Source organism: Anopheles arabiensis, chromosome 2 (genome assembly GCF_016920715.1).
Source record: "Anopheles arabiensis isolate DONGOLA chromosome 2, AaraD3, whole genome shotgun sequence".
Classification (NCBI taxonomy): Eukaryota; Metazoa; Arthropoda; class Insecta; order Diptera; family Culicidae; genus Anopheles; species Anopheles arabiensis.
In genome coordinates, this window is record NC_053517.1 from 7151446 (window position 1) to 7175530 (window position 24085).

The 24085-nt window shown below is 47.1% G+C and overlaps 6 protein-coding genes across 13 annotated transcripts; 4 read left to right on the top strand and 2 right to left on the bottom strand.

The window, feature by feature from the left end:
- Window positions 1–15: 15 nt before the first annotated feature.
- Window positions 16–5226, top strand: LOC120903864. The gene is made up of 8 exons (XM_040313525.1): window positions 16–380; window positions 476–1018; window positions 1077–1364; window positions 1447–1827; window positions 1904–2173; window positions 2355–2525; window positions 2682–4301; window positions 4453–5226. The coding sequence occupies exons 1-8, from the start codon at window positions 83–85 to the stop codon at window positions 4653–4655; spliced, it is 3774 nt and encodes a 1257-aa protein (XP_040169459.1). The 5' UTR covers window positions 16–82; the 3' UTR covers window positions 4656–5226.
- A 76-nt stretch (window positions 5227–5302) lies between these two features.
- On the bottom strand, window positions 5303–9255 carry LOC120903968 (N(G),N(G)-dimethylarginine dimethylaminohydrolase 1). 2 transcript variants are annotated; one of them, XM_040313657.1, is made up of 6 exons: window positions 8851–9255; window positions 8393–8612; window positions 8109–8309; window positions 7366–7428; window positions 6409–6633; window positions 5303–6315 (listed from the first exon to the last, which is right to left on the bottom strand). In XM_040313657.1, the coding sequence occupies exons 1-6, from the start codon at window positions 8889–8891 to the stop codon at window positions 6190–6192; spliced, it is 876 nt and encodes a 291-aa protein (XP_040169591.1). In that variant the 5' UTR covers window positions 8892–9255; the 3' UTR covers window positions 5303–6189. The 2 variants fall into 2 exon arrangements, with proteins under 2 accessions (XP_040169591.1, XP_040169600.1); XM_040313666.1 differs by lacking the exon at window positions 7366–7428 and having other exon boundaries at window positions 8851–9253.
- Window positions 9256–9573: 318 nt separating this feature from the next.
- LOC120903935 (RNA-binding protein cabeza) lies at window positions 9574–14767 on the top strand. Of its 5 annotated transcripts, none has more exons than XM_040313616.1 (7): window positions 9574–9731; window positions 10062–10256; window positions 10567–10690; window positions 11563–11597; window positions 13149–13258; window positions 13356–14077; window positions 14154–14767. In XM_040313616.1, the coding sequence occupies exons 1-7, from the start codon at window positions 9722–9724 to the stop codon at window positions 14194–14196; spliced, it is 1239 nt and encodes a 412-aa protein (XP_040169550.1). In that variant the 5' UTR covers window positions 9574–9721; the 3' UTR covers window positions 14197–14767. The 5 variants fall into 5 exon arrangements, with proteins under 5 accessions (XP_040169550.1, XP_040169558.1, XP_040169566.1 ...); XM_040313624.1 differs by having other exon boundaries at window positions 11566–11597; XM_040313632.1 differs by lacking the exon at window positions 10062–10256 and having other exon boundaries at window positions 9575–9731.
- Window positions 14768–14860: 93 nt separating this feature from the next.
- LOC120903897 (transcription factor GAGA-like) lies at window positions 14861–18944 on the bottom strand. Of its 3 annotated transcripts, none has more exons than XM_040313573.1 (5): window positions 18161–18944; window positions 17919–18092; window positions 17595–17793; window positions 17388–17537; window positions 14861–17303 (listed from the first exon to the last, which is right to left on the bottom strand). In XM_040313573.1, exons 1-5 carry the CDS (start codon window positions 18374–18376, stop codon window positions 16546–16548), a joined length of 1497 nt encoding a protein of 498 aa, XP_040169507.1. In that variant the 5' UTR covers window positions 18377–18944; the 3' UTR covers window positions 14861–16545. The 3 variants fall into 3 exon arrangements, with proteins under 3 accessions (XP_040169507.1, XP_040169515.1, XP_040169500.1); XM_040313581.1 differs by having other exon boundaries at window positions 14861–17306; window positions 17388–17525; window positions 18161–18943; XM_040313566.1 differs by having other exon boundaries at window positions 14861–17306; window positions 18161–18943.
- A 312-nt stretch (window positions 18945–19256) lies between these two features.
- LOC120904000 lies at window positions 19257–19964 on the top strand. Its single transcript, XM_040313697.1, has 2 exons — window positions 19257–19720; window positions 19793–19964. The coding sequence occupies exons 1-2, from the start codon at window positions 19310–19312 to the stop codon at window positions 19895–19897; spliced, it is 516 nt and encodes a 171-aa protein (XP_040169631.1). The 5' UTR covers window positions 19257–19309; the 3' UTR covers window positions 19898–19964.
- Window positions 19965–21115: 1151 nt separating this feature from the next.
- Window positions 21116–23825, top strand: LOC120903916 (serine protease grass). The gene is made up of 3 exons (XM_040313591.1): window positions 21116–22154; window positions 22221–22561; window positions 22624–23825. The coding sequence occupies exons 1-3, from the start codon at window positions 22106–22108 to the stop codon at window positions 23635–23637; spliced, it is 1404 nt and encodes a 467-aa protein (XP_040169525.1). The 5' UTR covers window positions 21116–22105; the 3' UTR covers window positions 23638–23825.
- The last annotated feature ends 260 nt before the right edge of the window (window positions 23826–24085 follow it).

The following is a 24085-nucleotide window of genomic DNA, read 5'->3' on the forward strand; positions in this document are numbered from 1 at the left end:
TGTGACAGCTCGAACGCCGCTGGCTGTCATTTGTGAGGAAATTAGCAGCAAGCTGCTGGCTGCAGAATTCTATCTTTTCGTGATGGATCCAAACGAAGTGGTGTATATTTCTAATATTCCCAAGCAAACGTCGCTGGCGGAACTGCACAGCTTCCTGCGGTCGTCGGGAAATATCGTCGGCTCGACGTTCATGCGTGAAAATCGAAATGATTGCCGCACCAAGATCGCCTTTGTTTTGTTCGAGAATGAAGACCAAGCGCTGGAAGCATGTAACCTGGACCAAACGCTGTTTCAGTCGCATCGCTTGAGCGTGCTGCTGTCCAATGACGACCGAAAGTTTCTTGCCGGCTTTACAATAGTGATACAAAACACGTCCTCTGGTAAGTTCCGCTTCCGGCGTACTGCTGCTTTCCTTTTCGACCCTATAACACAGTGTGTTCCCTCTCCTCTTTACCTTCTACGCTACGCCGCACAGAGACGAGCGAAGAGGATCTGTTCGAAGCCTGCTGCAGGTACGGAAATGTGGAAGCCGTACAGATCCCTACCAATTATTACGCGTTCGTCGGGTTTTCCGAGCGATCTGCGGCCCATGCTGCGCAACGGAAGCTAGACAATTCTATGCTCAAGGGCCAGCAGGTCTCGGTGAAGGTGCTGGACGAGGATGTGCGCGTGCGGCTGGAAGATTTGGACAGCTACAAAACGCCGCGCGTGTACAACGAGCTGCTGCGCGCAAAGCAGCAGTACTTTGATAATCAGCAACCGAGCAGAGGCAACAATCAGAACAACCGAATGAATCAAGATCAGGATCAGGATCACTATCAGGACCAGCAGCACTACGACAACGTGGACGATGACTCTATGGGACAGTTCAACCAGAATGATGATGATTATGATCCGTCCATGGATCAGCAGCAGGATAATCAGCAGTGTTTTGAGGAAGAATACAGTCCTTTGCTCGTTTACCGGCGTGATGTCCGCTTTGGAAAGCTCCGATTTAAAGCCGCCAACAAAACGTCGGGTAGGTAGCAGTATTTCTATGTAACCCGGCGCACCGTAATCCAATTGTTGTATTTCAGTGAAAGTGGAAAATATTCCACGAGACGTTTACGACGAAGATGTCGTTATATTCTTTCAAAAATTCGGCCCAATCGTAAGCATCGAGCGCGGCATATGTCTAAACGCGGTGTTTACGAAGGTTTACATGATCACGTACGAGAACGAAGAGTCGCAGCAGCGTGCGATCAATTGCTTTTGCCGCCAGGTAGTGCTGTCCAACATTACCTGCACCTTGTTCACCATGATTCCCGGGGAAGCACTGTATCCGGTTAAAAATCAGAGCGTGCTGATCAATTATGTGCCAACCTGTAAGTTGATGTCGTCAGCTCGATACGATACGCTCGGTGGGATGTGGTTTTAATGTTACCGTGTGCTTCATTCACTCGCTAGATGTATTTTTCGATGAGATCGTGCAGGCATTCGCCGACGTCGGGAACGTGCTGTACGTAGAGAAAATGGTGCGCAACAATGGTCCGACGATCGTGCACTTTACGCACCCGATCAGCATGGCCGAGGCGTGCCAAATCAACTGCATCGCCGGCTATACGGTTTTCGTTATGCCGGTAAGCCAGAAGGATTTTCAGCGATTCGTTTCCAGTTGCGCTTCCCTGAAGAAAGCCGCCAAGGGAAAGGTACATGGAACGTCAAAGTTCGATTATCTGCATGACATTGAAGCGAAGGAGGAGCAGGAAAAAATGGACAATATCATTTTCAAGACAGCACACAATCCCCACTATCGCAATCCCAACCCAAACAAATACAGTTTTGAAGGTAAGCGAAAGATGTCAGGGAGTAAAGTAGTAGTTTGGCAGTGCTAAATGCAGTGTTTTGTGGTGTTTGTTTGCAGTGGTTCTTTACAACTGTCCCAAGAATATGAAGCTAGCAGCGCTGAAGCAATACTTTAATCGTGCCGGCGAAGTGTTGGCCATGCGCCATGAAACTAGCAGATATGATCCGAACACATGGACGGTGTACGTCAGCTTTGCCAACTATCTGGAGGCGTATCGAGCCATCCGGCTGAAGGGTAAGTTAGGTGGAGAACTGATCTTCAAGCACATCGCTGCGGAAAGCCCAAAGCTCGACTGCGTCGAAGGCATAATGGTGAAAGTTCTCACAGGTAAGTCTAATCCAGTTGAACGTATTGTGAACGGAGTGGAATGTCGTGTGGATATTTCATTTGGTGTTCATTTGGTCATTATCGAAAACAAAACCGTAGCTGACACATTACATTGATCATTAGCGTTAGCGGACGGTAAAGCATATATTATTAACAAAACTATTTCTAATGTATCCGTTAGAGGAAAATATTAGCGTGGCACGAGTCACGCGCGGCTTTCTTGGATGCGGCGGGTTGTATTTTGCCGAAAAAGTAGGTTTAAACGAATTCGTCATCATCTTTCGAGACCTTAAAGGAGCCCGTATAGCGTGTGGGGTAAGGGCTATCGACCGTCACCCAGTTGAAGTTTGCTGTAAGTTGACACAAAAAAAACAACAACCAACCACCAGAACTATACCCAGTTGCTGTCCGCACAAGGATGCCGCAGTCTTGTCTTAGTTTGTGCATAGATCCTTCCCGGTCACTAATGCCAACCGTGCTTAACTGTAAACTCACCCGAAAAATACAGGCCTGAAAGATGTGCTGAAACAGAATGGATTTAAAAAAGGCGGCCCAGGCGCTCAGTTGGACGACGTGGATGATGTAAAGCGGCGACCCCGCGTATTGCTTTCGGATATATTTGCCGACAAGGAAGTAGAAGACAACCCCCCGAAGCAGCAACAGCCTCCAAAGCAGGAACCGGTAAAGGTGGAAATAAAAAATGCACCCAGTGAATCACCCAAGGCGTCAACGAGCGGTGCTCCTCCCCCGCTGGCACCGGACGCAAAATCGGATGATCTTCGGAAGATGATAGCAGAAAAGCGCAGCATCAAATCGGAATGTCAGGATAAGCTCAGCGATCTGGAAGAGATGGAACGCTACATTAAGCAAAAGGAGCAGGAGATCCAGCGTCGGCTGCAAAAGCTGGAGCAGGATGAAGCGAACGTAACGGCATTGCTACCCTCTACCAGCTCGAAGCGCCAAAAATCCCCGGAAGGAAAGGGAAAGGACTCAACGAGCAGCAGCAGCAGCCACAGCCGAGCCGAGCAGAGCAGCAGTAGAAGTAAACGCATTTCGCCGGCTCGATCGGACAGTGCGTCCACCAGCCAACGGATCAGCACGCACACGACGACGACGGCAACAGTTAGCAGCATTCCCACAACCTACCCAGCCGGAAAAATGATGTTTCCGGACCAGATGCGCTCCGTTTCTCCGTCGGATCGCTTGGCGCACGAGCGCTATATGCAGATACGGGTGGAAAAAATCGCCATCACACAAGAGCTGGATTCGCTGCGCCAACGCTTTGACTACCGCAAGGGATCGCGGGTCGATGCGTTGCGCGATCTACTTGCCGGGCTGAATCGCGAGCAGCGGGAGATACAGATACAGCTGGAGGCCAAGTGGCGCTTCAGAATGCCGGAAGATGTCAACTACGCGGGAAGCTCATTCGATGCTTCACCATCACCACCGGCAAGGCGGCAAAATGTTCGATCACGCTCGCGCTCACCACGCCGTTCACCCCGTCGTTCACCCCGTCGTTCACCCCGTCGTTCACCTCAACGTTCATACCACCGTTCGCCCTACCGTGCACAGTCACGTTCGCGCTCTCCGTCACCGCGCAATTATGGTCGCTCGCGATCACGCTCCCGATCACGCTCGCGGTCGCGCCGTTCGCGCCAGCTGACCCGGTCCCGGACGCGATCGCCCGTGCGCTGGTCGCGAACATCCCGTTCGCCTTCTCCCCAGTTCTACCGCCAGACGCGGCGCCGTTCAAGGACCCCATCCAGAGAGGCCCGGCCGCCGTCAGAACCAAGGCGAGGATATTCCTTGGAACGGGACATGTACAACATTGGACGCTATAACACGAAGCATCAGAAGCACACGGTTTTCGTCGGCAACGTTAACAGCAAGATGTCGGAAAGAGAGATTGAGGAAATATTTGCCCGCTACGGGCGTCTGGAGAATGTGGACTTTGCGCGCCGTAAACGGTTCGGCGAAGTGTACTTCAACTACTCCAACCGCGACCATGCCTTCAAAGCGCTGGAGATGAACAACGTCAAAATAATGGGACGCCGCCTGCGCGTCTCGTTCAATTCGGAAAAACCGATCCACCGAGAGGGATACACAATCTACTACACCATGAGGCAACGTAAGTATTTGAACCGAAATCTTTCCCCTGCTCTACCCCGGCCGGCCCTCCTTCTCCTAGTCTCGCGTGAAGATGGTTATTTGGCAGAAACAAATATGTGATATGTACTCCCTCCCTCCATTTTGCGGTTCCTTACCGTCTTCTCTTACAGCGACCGACGAACAGACAATTTATCAATCATATGAATCGTACGGCGAGATTGATTTCATTTGGTACCCCGATAACGGGTTGTTTGGTACCATTACTTTCCGGCGGGCCGAATCTGCCACGGAGGCACTTGCAGTGCATGAGCTCAGCGATGGAACAACTATTCGTCCTAAACCTTTCATTGACAAAGTTAGGCATGTCCAATAAGCTTGCATGGACGCGTAAAATTAAACACTGCGACATGGATGGCGCACAGTAAGCAACATCATGGTTTTATTATCGATATTCTGTCATTCTAACAGTAGCAAACACTTCTGACATATAAGTGGCGGAATTTAGAGATACGGCTCAAGAAATTATTCGACCGTAAAAGTTATTGCAACACGAGTTTGCAATAAAAACACGTAAACATTGTCGCTTAAACCAAGCGAAGAACAAATTGAACACTTACTGGTGGTAAAAATATCATTATCATTGCAGTGGAATGAAAACCGCCACGGAAACGTCCGTGATTTTATTATTGCTGTAACTATAAAGGACAAACCTTTCAGAAACATTGAAATTAATGTTACATTTCTTTCGTTTTATATACTTTTTTTTTGTTTCAATTCAGACAACAAATAATTTTCTAAAGTATCGCAAGCATCGATGTTAAATTGTCTCAGAAGGTTTCAGGGGAAGAGATGTTTTACGATGTACTTCTTTCAATATTACTCGTTCAGAGAGACAGAGAGAAGACAGGAAAACAGATACTTTTAAAGAAGCTAAAATTTCACATCTTTTATTCCTTTCGCTCAATTATCAAGGTTCGCGTGTATTAGAGATAGTAGAGAAGAATCATGTCGTTTACGAACTAAATTGCTACGTTGTAAATATCTCCCTTTGTTGTTTTTTTTTTTGTCGTTTTACTTATTTGTCGAGAAACAGTTGCAAAATACACATTTGTACTCCTCACACACCGCACAGTTTCAGCAGAAAACGCCGGTTGCGACCGAAAATATCGAGTTAGAATTGAGTTAGGTTTAGAATGAGATTTTTATTTGCGACCCCTTTTTCTTCGCACTCCAGAAAAGAGAGATAGAGAGAGAGAGTATTCGCTAGCATTAAGATTAATATCATTGGAACGATAGTGGTTTAAAATTGGGAAAAAGTCAGGAATTTTTTAAGCAGCAAGTATTGTACCATTAGCAACGGGCAGATTTCGCTCGTGGTGTACACTGGAGTTTGGGTTTTGGAGTTGGAAAGTAGTAATGCTCATTTAGATGACTAGTATCGACAATTGTCCGCGAAAAATAATATGTTTAGTTGCCGCCGTGTTGGACCACACACCACATCTACACGAAACTGAGATGCAAACGCAACTGATAAATACTAACGCATTTCTGTGGACACGCGACACGGCAACCTTTTGAAATGTGTGCAGAATAAATTTAATACTTTCACAATACTTGTGAGCAGCAGGTTTCGCTGCCAAACATACACAACCAGTTATGGAAAAAGAATAAATAGATTTAAAAACACATCTTCAGGAATATTTCGTTCCTAAAGCAAACATATAATCATAATTACTCGGTCATGGAACAACATACACAAAAACTATATATAAAATACGTAAAAAAATGTTTTGTGTTTTGCAACACACACTGCACACAAAATAAGTTAATTAACGAAAAAAAAAGAGAAAAATGTAACGTTTCTCGCGTTTCTAGAGCTTGTCGATGTGTTGTGTTTTGTTTTTCGTTCAAAGGCTCTTGATGTGCTTGGAACGTTTGACCAGAATAGAGCACGCAGTAAGACCGTTGGAAAACTTGCCCAGCTCGGACATGTACAGCATCTGGCGTGGAGCGTCAATTTTCTGCGACAAAATCTGGGAAGATTGCAGGAAAAACGAAAAGCGTTAGCTTGTACGACAGTGCCACCGGTCAACTGAGTAGCGTCGGTGAGGCCCCATTCCTACTACCTGCGTCGAGACTGGAATTTCGTCCACGGATCGCGTGACGAGTGTGCCGTTGATGTACAGCACATTAGCTGCTGTCTCCTCCTGTAGCGTCAGCGTGTGGTACGTAAACGTTGCTTCCCTTTCGATCCGTTTCAAGATCTCTTGCGACTCCTTGCTCCGACTGACGCAGAGTACGTCGGGTCCTCCCATGGACACGTAATACTTGAGATGGTGATGTTCAGTTACCTGGCGAAAACGAGAATAGACAAACGGTTAACTTGTGACCGCCGGTTTTGATGTACTGCCGCAGAGCGAACAATGTAAAATCACTTGTAAGCAGATGCTCAAGCTGCGCTGGTGTTGCAGTGCGTCAAATTAGTCAGGGCACAAATTATCAAACTATTTTAAAATTTGCAAAAAAGCAGACTACTGCTGGCAGAGTTGAGAAAGTGCTCGATAAATTAAAAAAAAACACATAGCTATAAAAGAAATGCACTGAAAAAACAAGTCATTTCAACCATTTCAAATTGATGCACTTGTAAAGTTACAACTCAACCAAACATCAAACTAGAAGAGCCTCATTCTATTTAGAAGAGAATTAAAAAAGCAACAATGCTAAAATTTGTAATCATGCATAAACACCGTGTAAAGGAGGACGCCCGACATTCGTATGAGTCCGTTTCGGTAAGTTGACGAAAGTAGCAGCTTTCTTAGGTGCAAATGAAACTGGCCATTATCGGTCCAAAGCAAGCAAAACCATCGTGCGATCTGTGTTCTACTGATAACGCATAATATAAATCGTAAGCGCTGCGGGTACACATGGGTATGTTGGAAGTACACAATGCTTTGGAACGAACATATGCAGAGAATAAAGTTTAAATAACGGAAAAAGAAAAATTAGCTTTGCTTTTGTGTGTGTTTTTTTTTTGTGTTCTGTTTTTGTGGCAAATACACGAGAGCATAGTGTAACGTATCAACCTGAATGACTCCACTGACTAAATCCAACGTAATAGGATTCACCACTTCGTCTACGTCTTCTACCTATTTGATATACAGTGGTGCACACAGGTGCGATTCGATTCCGCAGATTGCATATACACAACGAATCAGTTGGGAAGCAAGGACAGTGTGTAAAATGTAAGGATCAGAATAATTTGGTGGAGATGGTGGTTGGCAAAGAGAGAAAAAGAGAAAGAGAAGTGAAAGTGAGAGAAGGGAAGTATAGTAAATAAAAAGGTGAGTAATAAAGGTGATGAACAACAAGCGGTTCCGAGGTAAATGGTATCTTTTACAGATGGAGTCGCGATTCATTCGTCATTGCAGTCCGTATTGCAGCATTCGTACGATGGTCGTAAATATAAACTATTAAACAAAAAAACTGTACAAGTTCAGACACACGAGCGAAACGAACATCGGTCTAATATCACTCGAGCGAAGGCGAAATTCTGTTTAGCAATTCTACACAATGATGATACACACAAATGAAGATGTAAGCTCTAGTGCCAACAACGACGATGGGCGGTCATATATATATATGTATGTACACTAATGCCTTAACGCGATCATTTGACACAATTTAGAGGTACAGGCTATTATAGAGTCAGTTAGAAATTAGACGAAAAATCACAAGGTGTGTAAGGATCGGAAAACACATACAGCACTGAGATCAGAGGTAAATGGAATGTGTACACAACCGCACATTACGTCCCGCTAGCCAGTACCTTAATCGGAACACAGGGATACTCGGGAAAGGCGGCCGCCACAGCGCGAGCACCGGCCTCGTTGGTCCACTTGCTGAGTCCGACGAAAAACTCGCGCCCAGTGAACAGCACGTCGCCCCCGTCCAGTCTAGCGTTTGGATCGGCTATTTCAGCCAGTGGAAGATCCAGTTCCTTCTTCAGCACAGCCCGTACCGCTTCGACCTGCAATTGTGTAGCATACCGAATCGAACCAAGAAGCGTGTTTAGATTGTTAGCAAAGGGTTCAAGGAGATCGATTTACTAACTTCCTGCAACCGATGGGGATCGCCGGGCCGGCAAATTAAAGCGATTCCATTGCAAACGACGGCGCAGTCCTCGACGAACGGACATTCGGGTAAATTTTCGTCCGGCGGCAGTTCGATCACGTCCAACCCTAGGTCACGTAACATCTTTACATAGCTTTCATGCTGCAATTTTGCCTCTTCTAGATCTATTTCTCCCCGTGTTCTTAGCGATAGTGGAATTCTGTGAGGATTGGGGCGAAAAAACAAACAAGCATTAGACACTGGAACTGGTAGGGACTTCGTTATAGGCTTTTCACGCGACACATTTGGAAGGATGGGCGTTGGATGTACGGTTTGATTGAGCAAATCGAGCAAAACAATTAGCCTTTGCACTGCATGATTTGATCCCCCGGGGGTCTCAGACACATGGGAGCTGGACCCCACCTTTTTTCGCTGCTGGCAAAGAGCGCAGTACATACCTGGCAGTGATTGCGTGTGTATAGCGGAAGGGTGACGCCATGCCTAACTAAATATGATTTCACGTTGACCAAATTAGTACCGTACCGGACAAATGATGGAGCTACTGGGGCTACCGATGGGTGGACTATGAGCACATTTAATATACAAAAACAACACACAAAAGCGCACACACACACACGCAGTCTACACCTTCGGTCCTACTCGGGAAGAATGGTAATTGGAAGGGAGGGAGTGAGTACACGAAATAAAACTGCACACTCAACGGACGAACATTCGGCACACCCAGGCCACGGCCACTACTTTACCAATCGATTAGCCTGATTGCCTCGAAGAATTGTGAGCTGTGCCCGTTCGGAGCTGTGGTTCGCCAAAAGTTGTTAATTTGTTGACAGCACGACGCTGTTTTCATGCCGCTGTTTGACAACGTAAACATACAGGGTGTAGCAGCACGTGCGTGCATGCAGTGTCCTGCGGGAACAGTGTGCTGTAAACTTACGCCGCGCATATTATGAATGAAATCTTGCAAGTGCTAGCAACATAGTGATGTGAAAGTGTAAAGAAAAAATCAGTCCATATTTCCACTGCCCCAAATCAGGGACAAATGTAGTGTTGCAAATAGTTCAAAAATATTATTTGAAACCCGGGGCCCCGACATAAGCTCTTCGCACACTGTGCGCTCATCTGTCAAGCATGTCCGAGGCTGCGTACATGTGTTGGTGACATCCACGGCTCGGCCCCCGACTGACGTGAAAAATTAAAGCGCTCAAATAAAAAGGTGTTCTCGGGCAGATAACAACAACGCGGTGCGTGAGTTTTTGGGTGCCAAAAAGAAGGTGTACTTTACTGAATTACCGACACAACCTCTTCGCAATGGCTGACCGTAAGTATGCTGCCGTGTGGCACGTTAGGTACAGTCGCTCAAATTACGATCTACGGTGCAGAAAAGTTGGCTTTCATCATTCGATGCGGCGAGAGCAGAGATGGCGTCGTCCATCTTGAAAATCGAAGCAAAGCACCTCACATTCACGAAATGTGTGTGCCATTTTTTTCTTTCTCCTACCTGCCTCGCATGGTAGAGTGCGGGCGAATGTGTTTGCACGCTTGTGAACACATGCTTGGCCGAACCATTTACCATACCAGTACCCATTCTAGTCGCACAGTTTGAAAACAACATTTAGACTTATTCTTTACCATGTTTTTCCTGCGACAGAGTACGGTGGCTACGGCAGTAATGATTTTGGGAGTGCGGCGCCGTATAGCGTTCCTCCGCCAGCGATTAACCAAAGCTACAGCCAGCCTCCTCCAATGAGCAAGTTCGGCGGCGGTGGTGGCGGTGGCGGTGCCGGCAGCTACGGTCAGCAGAGTTCCGGTTCTGTCGGCGGTGGATACGGCGGTGGCCAAAGTGGTAAGTTCCGCTTTGTTTCCCTGTTGGTCGGGGCAGGCTGTTTCGAGTACGTACGTGGGTGGGATATGGTGGCGCGTAGACACCGAAACAGGAATGAAACCGTTCAAGGACACCGAAGCCTTGACGTTGGTCGAATTTTAAAGCTGTGTGTAGTTAGCAGAAGGGAACGGGCGTGAGAGTGACAGAGAAAAAAAGATAAAAAACGGCGTAGCAAGAACGCTAGAAGAAAACAAATCACACTATTTCAACAAAACATGCCGTATTTCGGATGATAATTATGTGTTCTATTTTTATCTCTTTGCTCATGCAGATTACAATGGTGGCGGAGGCCGTGGTGACGGTGGCGGGTACGGTGGTAGCAACCGCGGTGGCGGTGGTGGTGGCGGCGGCGGCGGCTACGACAGAAGAGGTGGTAACCAAACCGGCGGCTACAGGTGAGCATCGACAGTAGAGTCTGTAGGTTGTAAACGATCTCTGTCCCATACTTTATCCCCTCGCAAACTCCATGTAAGCTCCTTTCTATTTAATGCTCAACATCTGATTCGCAATATCGACAGAATACCGTACAATAGTAAAACCCATTTCGTCCGTTGTCCATTGCCAGCGTCCATGAGATGTATGTATGTATGTATTGCGAGAAAATTATGACAACAAACCGGTTGACCGATCCTGATAAGCTGTGTAATTGCTTTGTTTGAAATGAAGTGGTTCATATGTCGACGGTTCTTGATCATATTTTATACCCAGAATATTTTGATTGTCAGTACTCCTGACTAGAACAATTCCAAACTATTGATATAAATGTTAAAATAATTTGTATTTTTTGTTGTTGTCTTCTATTGGCATGTGTTGCACACATGGCTGTTTAATGTAATGTACTAGGTCCTTGTTGGTTTTATTGGATATTTCAGGATAATTTTTTATCTTGCCCAGTTGTCAACATTTGTTTGGCTTTCCTTTGCATAGCAAGGCAAAAAGAGGGCAATGAGAAGCTGAGTTCTATCCTGATCAATTAGTTTACATGTAGTTTAATACGTTTGCAATACACTCCATACTTTACCACTCTGAATTTTGCCGATCGGTTTGAAACGAGCAGAAGAATCAATTGTTCCCGAACTGATTAAAACCCATTTAAAACTATGTGCAACCTATTTCTACCTCTACTTCTACCTCAACCATTACTACTTCTACTACTACCACTACTACTACTACTACTGGTACTACTTCTACTCTACTGTGTATGTGCGTGTCCGTGCGATCAACAACAAATATGTAACGAAATGGTGTTTGGTTTCATGTGTTATAGCAGTGGCGGCGGCAACAAGGGTGGTTATAACAAAGGTAAACACCGAGCGACTGTTCGGTGAAAATATTATTTTTTCACTGTTCTATTATTTTATATAGTAAATACGTCTTCAAACTGCTACTAGTGACGGTAATACCTATCGAAAGAGATACGAAAGAGAGGGAGAGAAAAAAAGTCGATAGCAGGGGAAGAAAAAACATTAAGAAAGAAAGGCGCATTACGATTTCCAACAGAAGCAAGAACAATTGCTATTTAATGTTACTATCTCACCTCAAGTTCTTTTATTAATTGTCTACAAAAGATCACGCGTCTTGTGGTTTTCCTTCTACTATTCAATGCTCACAAGGATTGACTACTTGTAGAGAGCAAACATTATTTGCTACTGTGCTGTATATTTATCTGATGGGAGCTCCGCTACCATCTTCATGAGATGTTCTGTCCAAGTCGAATTTGAATGACAATTCTTTCTTTCTGTTTTTCAACCGCTTAAACTATACATTGCCAGTTATAAAGCAAGGAAATACTCTTGATGACGTTCAGCATTGCCTTTGTTTCGTGTAGAATCGTGTGCACTCTCAACATTTATCGAACGTACTTTAACTTTTGTTGCTATTCTTTATTTTTCTTTATCTATTCAATCAATTTTCTCATCAATTGTGCATGAAGTCGTTATTGTCGTTATAGTTTTGTAGCAAAGAAGAACAAAAATTCCTTTCGTAAGCAAACAGCACCTAAACGTGTAGTGCAGATAGGAGAGAATCTCAATCGAGTTTTACAAATTTTCCATAATCGTTCGCTTGATGCATAATGTAATGCAATTCTCGGTAGCAGATGTTTGATGAAATAATATAATGTTGGTTGAAATCATTGTTAAAGCTCCGTTCAAGATGTCATTACTCGCTGTGAAGAGTTCGTTAAGTTTGTAGCATTATTGCACCGGGTTTATTAAAGCTGAGTACTGTGTCTGATTCAGAATAGTGATTACTATTTCTGTGGTTGTGTGGCTTTCATCCAGCGTGTTGCAAGAAACTCAGTATATATAACATCTCCGTGTGAAGCTTATACCAACGTCAAAAAAGTACTACATAAATGTCATAAAATAGTGCAACCACTACTAAACAACATGTATTCCACGTAAACTGTATATGAAATGAATTATCTCAACGGTCAAGGTTTTCGATAGGATCTGCTTTATTGAAATAGTACATAGAAAGGTACATATATACGATTCGGAACCAAGAGGTGTAGCTCACCATCCAGCTTTAATGGTATACCACCACGAGCTTTAAATATCATCAAAAACAAGGGTCATACAAGAATGCAAAGCGTTGAAGCAACAACAGTTTACAAAGAGGCATAACTATATTTTAATTTAACTTTAACAAAACGTACTCAATTACTGTGTTACGGCCCCTATCCAAACGATCACTAATACTTGGTTTGCGTTTTTTCTTCTCTATTTTTCTCATCACACCTCCCGATCGATCGGAACATTTTCCGTATTCGTTTCTCTCTATCTGTCTCTCTTCGTCTAATGACGAAATGTGCAACGCGTGCTACCGCCATATGCGTCGCATTGGTATTAGCCGAGGGTGAAATGATCACGCAGGAGGATACAATCTTCATTCAGGGAATGACACCGGAAACTACGGAAGAGGAAATTGCCGAACGCTTTGGATCGATCGGTGTGATTAAGGTAGGCTTTTGGAAGCGTGGAAGCGCGCGCGCCCGTGTATAGCGTTGCTGTTGTGTTGATGTATTGATTTTAACTCTTGTTTTTCGTACCATTATAGCGTGACAAGCGCACCCAGAAGCCCAAAATTTGGATGTACAAGGACAAGGAAACGGGCAACATGAAGGGTGAGGCAACCGTCACGTACGATGACGCTAGTGCCGCCCAGTCCGCCATCGGATGGTTCGATAACAAGGAATTCAATGGCGCCATCGTCAAGGTGACGCTGGCCCAGCGCTTCAGCAACTGGCAGAACAAGGGCGGCAATCGGGGCGGCTTCAACAAGGGCGGCGGTGGCGGTGGCGGTGGTTTCGGCGGCGGAAATCGAATGGGTGGTGGCGGTGATCGCGGAGGTGGCGGCGATCGCGGTGGCTACAACCGTGGTGGCGGCGACCGAGATGACAGCCGATCGCGTCCTCCACCCGGCGGCGGTGGTGCGATGGGCGGAGGCCGGGGTGGTGGATTCGGCGGTGGCAGCGGGGGACAGGATCGCGAGGGCGACTGGAACTGTGGCGAATGTAACAACAAAAACTTTGCCTGGCGCAACGAATGCAACCGCTGCAAGGCACCGAAGGGCGATGGCGATGGTTCCGATGGTGGTAGCAGGGGCGGTTATGGTGGCAACCGGAATGGAGGAGGAGGAGCTGGTGGCGGTCGGGATCGGGGCTCGTTCGGTGGCGGACGGGGTGGCGGTGCTGGAGGGCAGGATCGGGGCTACGGAGGATCGAATCGTGGAGGACGGGACAACGGTGGCGGCTATGGTGGCGGAGCGATGAGAGGAAAGTAAGTATCAACTACCAGTGTTGGGAGTATTGTGAAAAATGTTGTTCTAATGTGTTATCCCCCCTCCCCACTCCAGTGACAGAAACAACCGGAATGATCAACGACAACGCCCGTACTAAGAGGGTTGCACATTGCCAATACACCTTAAACGCGTCATAGAGACATCCACACACACATATTCAACACATTTTCACCCAGGGAAAGGATGTCAAACCTATTTGTCAACAATTTAGCTATATTATAGTCATGTATGCACGCATCGAGAAAGACGGATGTGGCGTGGGAGACTCAGCAGCGGTAGTACCATCTTGTTCTTGAATCAGGCACGAACCATTACTTTCCAATGCGCCCAGAGTAAGCTGGAACTGGACCTTCTTCGACGAAAATTGTAAGCGACGAGACGAATTGTAAATGTATTATTAGTGCACGTGTTGTTCACTAAGCAAATTGCGTGAATCTGGTTGATGATCGGTATGCTCACACGACGTCCCCAACCCTCGGTCCCTTGCGAGGAGGGTGTGTAGCAATAATAACAACAAACCATGTAACACATCTTTACGCTGGAGAGTAACTAGAGTAACGATGCCTCAAAAATTATCCACCGTCCTCCAGAGACACAGAAGCAGGTCGCAAGGGAGAGATTTACCACGTAACACAAACTAAATAAAGAGTAAAGATAAACTAAATAAGGATTGTCGCGGTTGAACTGTATTCGTGCTATGAAATCATCCGATGGAAGCGATTGTCGATCAACATTGTACAGCAGAATGAAGTCGCGCGAAGTGTGTACAGTATTATTTCCACCTTGCTTTATTTATACGCCCCAATCAACTGCATCATTTTACCGATAGTTTTTTTTTACTGTTCTATATTAATACTCTATGTGTATGTACAATAATCAGGCTAAAATATGGGCGAATAGTACGGAGGGGGGAGAGTGTGCGTGAACATAAATTACGGAAGCATCGGCGTAAACATGATTGGGAGATGCTGATGCACCTGAAAGGAAGTTTGCTCCTGTCTCTAACGGCGGGGGGGATTGGCAAATCCTGCTGCTATTTGAAAGTCGCGAGCAACACCCATTCATTTCACTGCGAAACTTACACGCCTGCGCGAACTGGAAACTTAACGTAAAGCATTAAACCTAGGCTGCTTTTCGTTCTAGTTGCGTTTACACATTTGTACGTATATATAATTGTTTTCCGCGTTCGGACACGTACCAGACGACTTTACAAGGATTAAGGACAGATTGTTTGCATGTGTGCACTTTCTTCTTTTCATTCTCCTACTTGGCGCAACAACCGTAACCGGTCCAGACCCTTTAGATCCAGCTCTTAATGGGGATTAGTAGTCCTCTCGGCACGAATTTTATTTGTATCGCAGCGCGTGCACAAGCTGTTAAGCGACTGTACCATGGGGCCGGCCCCCTTCACCCTCCTATGTTTTTGTATGTATAAGTTACCACTGGGCAATGTTTTTGTTTGAACGCTATCAATATCTTTTCGCCAACGTCCCAATGTCGTTCAAATTATGAAGCAAAGCCAACAAAGGAGTACGCATAAGTACATAGTACCATACAGTTGGGTGTACCCAGAGGACCTCCTTTTCTACCTTCGTTTCTCCATTAGCTTTCGCGTGTTTACACGATCTTCCCTCTTTTCGGCGCAATATGTTCAGCAAACCGGTCGCTCTACAGCTAAACTAAAAACCAATGCACACTTTCGTGGCACCTTTTTGTACCGTTAAAACAAGTCACCCTAAAGCTAAACTTATTAAACCCTTACAAAGCTAGCTAGCGAAAGGTTAAAATCAACACGGCGGAACGAAATCAATATTCTGAAACATTTCTCTCTGAATATGCTTTTCCCCAAAGGAAGGAGGAGGTTCGTCTTCCTTCAGTGCATCTAAACAGCGCCATTGCACCAAACGATGGACTAAACCACAAAGCACACATGACACGACGATCGCTGGTGTGCTGCTGATGTACGGGACGATGTCCAACATCAGTTCTCTACTTGCGTTTCCCCTTTTTTATACAATTTTGGCCAATGTAGTATGTAACGTTCGGCACCGTTCATATGCAAAAAACAGCAGCAGATGTATATGTAATGGTTCCATGTATACAAGTGGTTCCGGTGTAAAAATAGATTCTCGTATTGCACATTCAGTGGATTCCGTTCGTGAGAGTTTTACAACATGCCGCATGAATTCAACTTCCACCACATCTCGTGAATTGTGGGGAATTATGTATTATACTCCAGTTATAAGTTATAAGACAGTGAGCAGAAGGTGAGAGAAGTGACCAATGCGGATATTAGGTACACTCATAGTAGCAGGTCCTTGGCCAGGAAACAGAGCAACAACTCCATACCGCTTGGGGTATGAACGACCGACTGCGTAGTGGTAGTGTCGCACTGTTGCCACTCACATTAGAAGGTTCCATCGGCCTTGCGATAACGTGGCATCAATTACTTGATAAAAGGATTCACCAACTGGGAGGCATCGTGATGATGGTACGGATTCCAGGTATTTGCCGTCGGTGCTGGAGCTTGCTGTTGAGGTTGTTGCTGTTGGGCCTGTTGCTGCTGCTGCTGCTGTTGTTGCTGCTGCTGCTGTTGTTGCTGCTGCTGTTGCTGTTGTTGCGTTTGCTGAGGGCCTTGCTGTTGCTGGGGAGGTGCTTGCTGCTGCTGCTGCAGTTGCGACGCGGGAGGTTTCGTGTCGACCAGCTCACCATCGCCGGTGCTGTTAGGATTGATCGAGTGTATCGACGAGTAGTGGCGCTTCAGGTAGAGCTCGGAGTTGAAGTGCTTCTGGCAGATCGGACAGCAGACGGCCGTCGGGTTGTGTATCAGCCGCATGTGCTGCCGCAGATTGGACACGTTCGAGTAGAGCCGCGAACAGACCGGACAGCAGCGTGGCGTCAGACAGTTGGCTTTGTCGTCCGTGGACCGGTTGCTGTTCCGACTGCTGCGCCCCTTGCTCTTGTCGCCATTGCCGCCGCCGTTCCCGCTGCCGCCTCCACTGCCACCGCCACCGCCGCTGCCGCTGTTGTACTTCATGCTTTGCTCCGAGTTGACGGAAATGTTGTCGAGCGACTTCTCCATCCAACTGCTGTCGTCCTCCGATTTGTACTCGTGCACATTATGGCTGTGGCCGGTGGAGCCACCGGGTTGATTAGGTCCCGCTGCGCCGGAAACGGTCGCGGCGCCAGTTTGGCTGAAACCGGCTACTGAAATGACAAAAGAGAGGAGGACGCATTTTACAAAGCGCCCGTTGAAAGAAGACTTGACCACGCATCCAAAATACAAACCATTATTGATTGCCCCCAGATGGCCCATGGCGGTGCGGGCATTGGTTTTATCTGCGTACGGTTCCATGCTGCAGTACGTTGGCGATTGGTGCGTGCCCGCCTCACTGTCCAGATACTCGACCATTTCCACTTTCGGTTCTACGTCCGATACTGCGAAAGAATGAGCACTTTATCGTCTTCACCTAGCGACGGCGGATACGCTCTTACCATTTCCATCCGGACCGCCGCCGCCGCCGCCGGCCGTCATCGAGCCGTCCGGGGCCGTCTTGACGCGCTTTATGTTCAGCACGGACGATGTCTGCAGCTCCCCAATGTCGGACCGCTTCCGGCAGAACTCGTCCAGCATTTGTTCGTTCTTTTCCTCCCGGCGCAGTACGTCCTGGTGTGTCGGGATAATCAGATCACCCTGTGGAAAAAAGAAGAAGGTAAGATTGCTGTGGCAACGCGTAAACCCCATCAAAGCAGGCAACGAGCTACTAGAATGACACTTTAGCGCGCTTCGCAGGAACCATCAACCCACACATTGCTTACATTGTTTTCTTTGCTCAGTCCACGGATTTGCAGCCCTTCGGCGGTTTTGATGAATTCCTTCAGATTTTCGTTCGTGATGTGCACCTCGCCGAGGTACATGTACTGCAGGATGGCTTTCAGCACATCGTACTTGACGTCGTTCATGAAAAACACCGGATGCGGGGAGGGATTTTTCTGCAACCAGTACAAAACAACTCTCATGAAGCTACTGCATATCAACCAACGACGATGATGCTTCTTACCTTTAGCAGCTCCTTAAAGTAAGGGCTGCACGCGAACAGTACCAGCTTGTGCGCGGTAAGCATTCGGCCCTCGCAGGCGAACGTTATGTCCACCAGGTCGTCGTCTTCGCGCAACTTTTCGAACTGGGTGCTGACGTTCTTCTGAAAGTTGTTCCACTTCAGATAGAACAGCTCATCGTTGTTGACGAACGATTTTTCCACCAAACCCGACGACATGGTGCTGCTGCCACACTGTGTGTTGGGGGCCACGGAAGGCGCTCTTGAGTTTGTTATGATTATTGGCCGCTCCGTTCGCTTCGGCTGAGATGGGTGATAAATAAACACACTAGCATGCACGGGAGGGACGGGACCAATCTCGGGCCCGCAGGCGAAACGCCTTCACTTGAGCACGGTGTGCAAGGTCCGAGACCAAAACAGGCCCAAAGTAGCTTGCCAGGTTCGGTCGGGCTGGTAGTTGGGCGGAGCGCTGCTGCTACCACGGAGCTGCTGATGATGCTGGTGGTGTTGTTGCTGAGATGGGAGCGTTGCCGTTTTTTCCCCCTTTTCGTTACACCATTATCGCGCACTGCAAGCGCATCGTCGCGAACGCTGGGCGGGTAGCACTTTTCGTCGAGGAATTTTCGCACTTTTCACACCGTCCACTGTGCATCGATTTTCAGCCCGAAGACACCGTCCAACTGGTACGCCAACGATGCCAGAAACAGCATTTCTTCGACGAATTAAACCATTAAAAGTAATTAGTCTCTTTTTTCGTATGTATTTTTGTAAAATTGACAATTAACTGTCATTAGCAGTGCGGTCGATGCCGTCCGTACATTAAGAGTGCGCTCGATGGCGTTTCGAGCTGTCGCGGAGTTCGACCCTGCGTGGCAAATTGAGTCTAGCAGTTTTCACGCGCTGTTTGTTTTGGATTACGTTTGTAGCGAATTGAAGGCATTAAAGGGGAAATATGATAAACTAAAATCATATCGTCGATTTCCAATAATTATTTTCAACGATAAACTTTTTCATTGATTCCAAAATAATGCAAAACAAATCAAAATCCACTCGATGCTCAAATCCAAAGTCGAGCAGTTTGATTTCGAGTTGACGGTGCATCCATTTTTAACTGACACTTGCCGGCTGGACGGGAAACAGTGCGCAAAGTGGATGGAAATGTCTCTCTCAAAGATACCGATTTGCCGAATTTGCCTCACGAACGATGAGCTGCAGGTGTCGCTGTTTAGCGAATACGCCCAGCGGAAGCTGCTGCTAACCAAAATACGCGTCTGTTTGCCGATAACTATCACTCACGCGGATACGCTGCCGGTAACGATCTGCAGCCAGTGCATCATTCGGTTGGAGCAGTTCTACGAATACTACTGCAAATCGGAAACGTCACAACGGATTCTGACGGAAGGAACCGGTATACTCTCCCGCCCGCGTAAAACGCCACCGGAAAGTTATACGCTTAGTGTCACAGGGACCGACAACGGCCAGGCGAGCGGCCTGGTAGCCGACCAGATGGACCCGATTCTGACTCAATCGCCGCAGGTCAAAGGACCGGTAGTACAGAAAGAGGTAAGTCGTAAAAGGGTACGTGTTGCTCCTTTTGTTACTGCTGCTACAAGCCATCTCATGCTTTATCGACAGATGCAATCCAATGCGTCGGGTTCGCCGGATTCGACCTTAAGCTTTTTGCAGCAGGGAACGAGAAAACGAAAGCACAAGAAATCATCGACGCAGAATACATTCTAGACACTATCGAACCGGTTTGTCTTTCATAGTTAAGTCTATTAATAAATGATTGCCAATTCATAAGGTACTAATATCCAATCGTGTGCGTTAGCACAAACCAACTGTATCTAGATGGGTTGGCCAGAATTTAGCGATCCGTGTTAAAGGCAACCGTGTAGTGGTGGGAGCTCTGAATCGGAGCCACCCGATTCCGATTCCGTGTCCGGGATCAATTCCGGAGTCGATTCCGATGCTGGAATCGATTCAGGAGCTCATTCCGGAGTTGATTCCGGAGCTGATTCCGGAGTCGATTCCGGGTTCGGCTCCGGAATCGATTCCAGAATCGGAATCGTTTCCGGAATCGAAATCAACCTGGGAATCGCAATTTGCCTCGGTAACGGAATCAAGCTTGACTCCAGAAAAGGAATGGTTTGAATTGAAATAAGAAGTGTGGGAAGTGAAATAAGTCCGGGAATCTCCATGTGAATAGATAATTTACAAGTAAATTTCGGTTTTTTGCTGCCTATGAACCGAACATGCCCAATCGCCTATGAAGATGCCAAAACCGACTCCGCTTCGAAGCCAATTCTGATTTCGGATTCAATTACGATGTCGGAGCCGATTTTGATTCCGGAGACAATTCCGGAACCGATTCCAGAGCCAAATCCGATTCCGGAGCCGATTCCGATTCCAGAGCCAATTCCGATTCTGGAGCCGATTCCGGAACCAATTCCGGAGCCGATTCTGGAATCGATTCCGCAAACTGTTTCCGGACCTACTATCCGGAATCGATTCCAGAAAACTGCAGAGCTAGCCGGAATCAATTCCGACGAAATCTTCATTTTTCCCATCACTACAACCGTGTCCTTCATAAAAAAACTTACCTGCATTGTGTTCCTTAAAAGAATTCATATTTTTTAGTATTTTCCATGTAAAAATTACATAAACCTAAGTATAAGTAGAGTCTTTGAGATGAATTCTGCATTAGATGTAGATTATTATTATTATTATTTGATGTGGTACGAATTAGTAGAATTTGCTGAATTTAATTTATTTTCCAGCAAGCAACAATTAGAGGATATATTTGAAAATGGTATTTTTACCGTTTCTTTCTATGAATTAGAAACAGGATTGAATTTTTATTCATAAAGGACATAGAATTGGGAAAAAATACATTTTACATTAAGCTCAAATATATGGATTGTATCTTCTTTTCGATATCATTATAACTAATTCAACAATTCCAATTTAAATGCCAAAATAATGAGAACTTCAAGAACTTCCCGGCATAGCTGTGGTTTGAATCTTCTTTTCCTCCAAAGATCCAGTTGATGAGTCATAACGATTGCGATATTTTTGGAGAAATAGAGCTGTAGTTGCCATCTGCCAACGATTTCTCGTTGTTTGGAACACACACACGTTTATAATCTAAATTCTGGTAAATTCCCAAAGAACTGTGAATCTGCCTTCAACCATCCCGATAATACTGTTGCAATAACGTCCATTGGTGTAACAAACTGCAGACATGCCGGTTGTGCATTCTTATCAACGATGTGGAGCATTGGTCGGACTGCACAGGCACGAAGGTCTCTAAAGTATGCTTAAAACAGCCGTGATTGCTCATGCTGTGCAAACAGAATCTGTTTAGAACGATTAACGTGGGAAAGAAAATGTGTCTTCCTGGGTCATTCAGAAAATCACCTCAAACATATGATGATGCTCGTGCAAGGAATCACCATTAGGGTAGAGAACCATTCGTTTCTTGCTAATTATTATCTGATTCATTCCCATTGCGCCATTTGTTGCCATTCGTGAGGGCAATCCTTTTCTTTTTGCCTCGATTTGTCGCGAGTAGAAATCCCCAATATGCTGGAAGAAACGAACCCACCCATCACCGGCCGGTCTGACCCACAGATGGGTAAAGAAATGTACGCCTCCTCTCCTCTCCAGTTACAATCACCTTCGCAAGCCTTGCCGCTGATCGGACGGGCCTCCTTCTTCAAGATAATAATATGCTAACAAGTAGCAACATTCTCACTCACTCGTGTCTCCCACCCCGATTCGCCGCCCGATTGTGCGTGTGAACTCACATTTCGTACAAGAAAAATCCCCAATCGACTCTCGTTTGCTCGTTAGCGCGAGTTCGCCATTCATTCAGCCCTGACTTGAAGTTCAGTTCAGTCGGACTGGAAGAGTGCTACGGTGTGGTTCAGTGCTAACGGAAGCAGAATGATTTCCGCAAACGTATTGTCGGTGATCGTCGCGACATTGGTGTTTGGTGAGTTTTTTTTGTACCGCCTCGGAAATGCTTTACAAGCTTAATAAAAATTATACTTCCCTATAGGAACTTTTGCAGGGGAAGCTTTGCAAATTGGTTGTAGCGATCCGGATGAACGCTGCCTTCCGATCCGCCACTGTTCGCCAGTGTACAGGCGCATCGAAAAGAATGAACATTTGACAAACGCCACGTTTATGAAGGAGATACATCGCAAAACCTGTCAGCCGGTTGTACAGCAGGACACGAAAACCCACATTTGCTGCCGCAAGCGCCACATCGGCTGCCGGCTGAATGGGAAACCGGGTGCTTGCTTGCTGCGTGAGCAGTGCCCAACACTGCAGACGACTACCGAGCGGAAGCTGATGCAAAATCCGGATCAGAACCTGTGCTATGTGCACGACCGAAGAGTAAGCAATCTTGTCCATTCTTCCATTGGCGTGTCATGTATTAACTGTCCTTCACTTCCCAGCATTACTTCTGCTGTACTGATCCGTACTGTGCCACGCACAAAAAGCTCTGCGAACAGGAGGCAGCGCCTTTGCAAGCGAAACAACCCGCCTCCACCTTTCCCCGCTGTACGGGCGCCAGCGGTGAGGCGGGTTCGCTAGTTCCCGCCGTGCTGTGTGGCGGCCAGCCGCCCCGCCCCAGCAAGCGATCCGTCGATCAGCGGACGTGCTGCGTACCGCCGGCACAGCCGAACCGGCTCGTTTCCCACCCGAACGCAGCGAAACTGGCGCGCCTGCCGTGCGGTACGATCGGGCTGCTGGTCAAAATCCAGGACGGTACGTACGCACAGCGTGGGGAATTCCCGTGGATGGCGAATCTGGTTTACAAGCAGAAGGCGATCTGCAGCGGCACGCTGATTCATCCCTCGTACGTACTCACCGCTCGGCACTGCATCAACGGGGGGCTTGTTCGCGTGCGGCTCGGGAAGCACGATCTGCTGGAAAAGCCCGAATGCCCGCCCGGCACGACGGCGGGGGGCGTGGACTGCCCCCAGCTTCAAGTGCAGGAGATTGCTATCGCGCAGAAAATGCGCAGCCACACGCACGACGTCGGACTGCTGCGGCTGGCCAAGCCGGCCGATGTGGCGGGCGAGCTGGTACGGCCGATCTGTCTGCCGGTGTACGCGTCCCTGCGCATGTACCTACCGCCCTCGGTTACCATCACAGGCTGGGGGCTGACGGAGAAGGAGAAGCCGGCAACCGTGCTGCTGAAAGCGCACACCTCGCTGCTGATGGACGATCCGGCTTGCGCCAAGGACTATATGATCTGCGCCGGTGGCACTAGCCACAGCAATCACTGTGGCGGTGACTCGGGCGGACCGTACCAGGCGCTCGGTGTGTACGATGGCAAGTCGCGGTACGTGCAGTACGGCATCATCTCCGACGGGCCGGCCTACTGCTCCAATCCGGACCGTCCCAGTCGCGGTGTGCTGGTAGGGTACGTTATGGACTGGATTCTGGACAATATGGCGTTGTAAGGGAAAGACAGCGAGCGAGCGAGAGAGTGAATGGGTGAGTGAGTGAGAGAGTCAGTGGTTTCCGGTCTCAAATGAATCATTAAAAATGCTCATAGATTTTACGTACCCAGTTGCCATACGTTTTAAGCAGTGTATATGAATGCGAAGTTGAATAAATTGACTGTTTTCTCGTCTACGCTTACACGAAACAACTGCGCTGATCGATTCGCGACGCCCGTTTGGAGGCAACAGACCATTAATACCCTTCGCGCGATAATTAGATTAATACGTTGCTTCCTTTTAGGTGAACTCTGTTATTCCAGAATGAATCTCAATCCCACCATCGTCGTCGTCGTCGTCCTCGTTGTCTCTCGCAGAAAAACACACAACGGTGGATGTGATGCCGTCAGTTTTTGAACATGTCTCTGCTCTCTGCCCGTGTACCTATCCGAGCGGGGGTGAGGTCTGT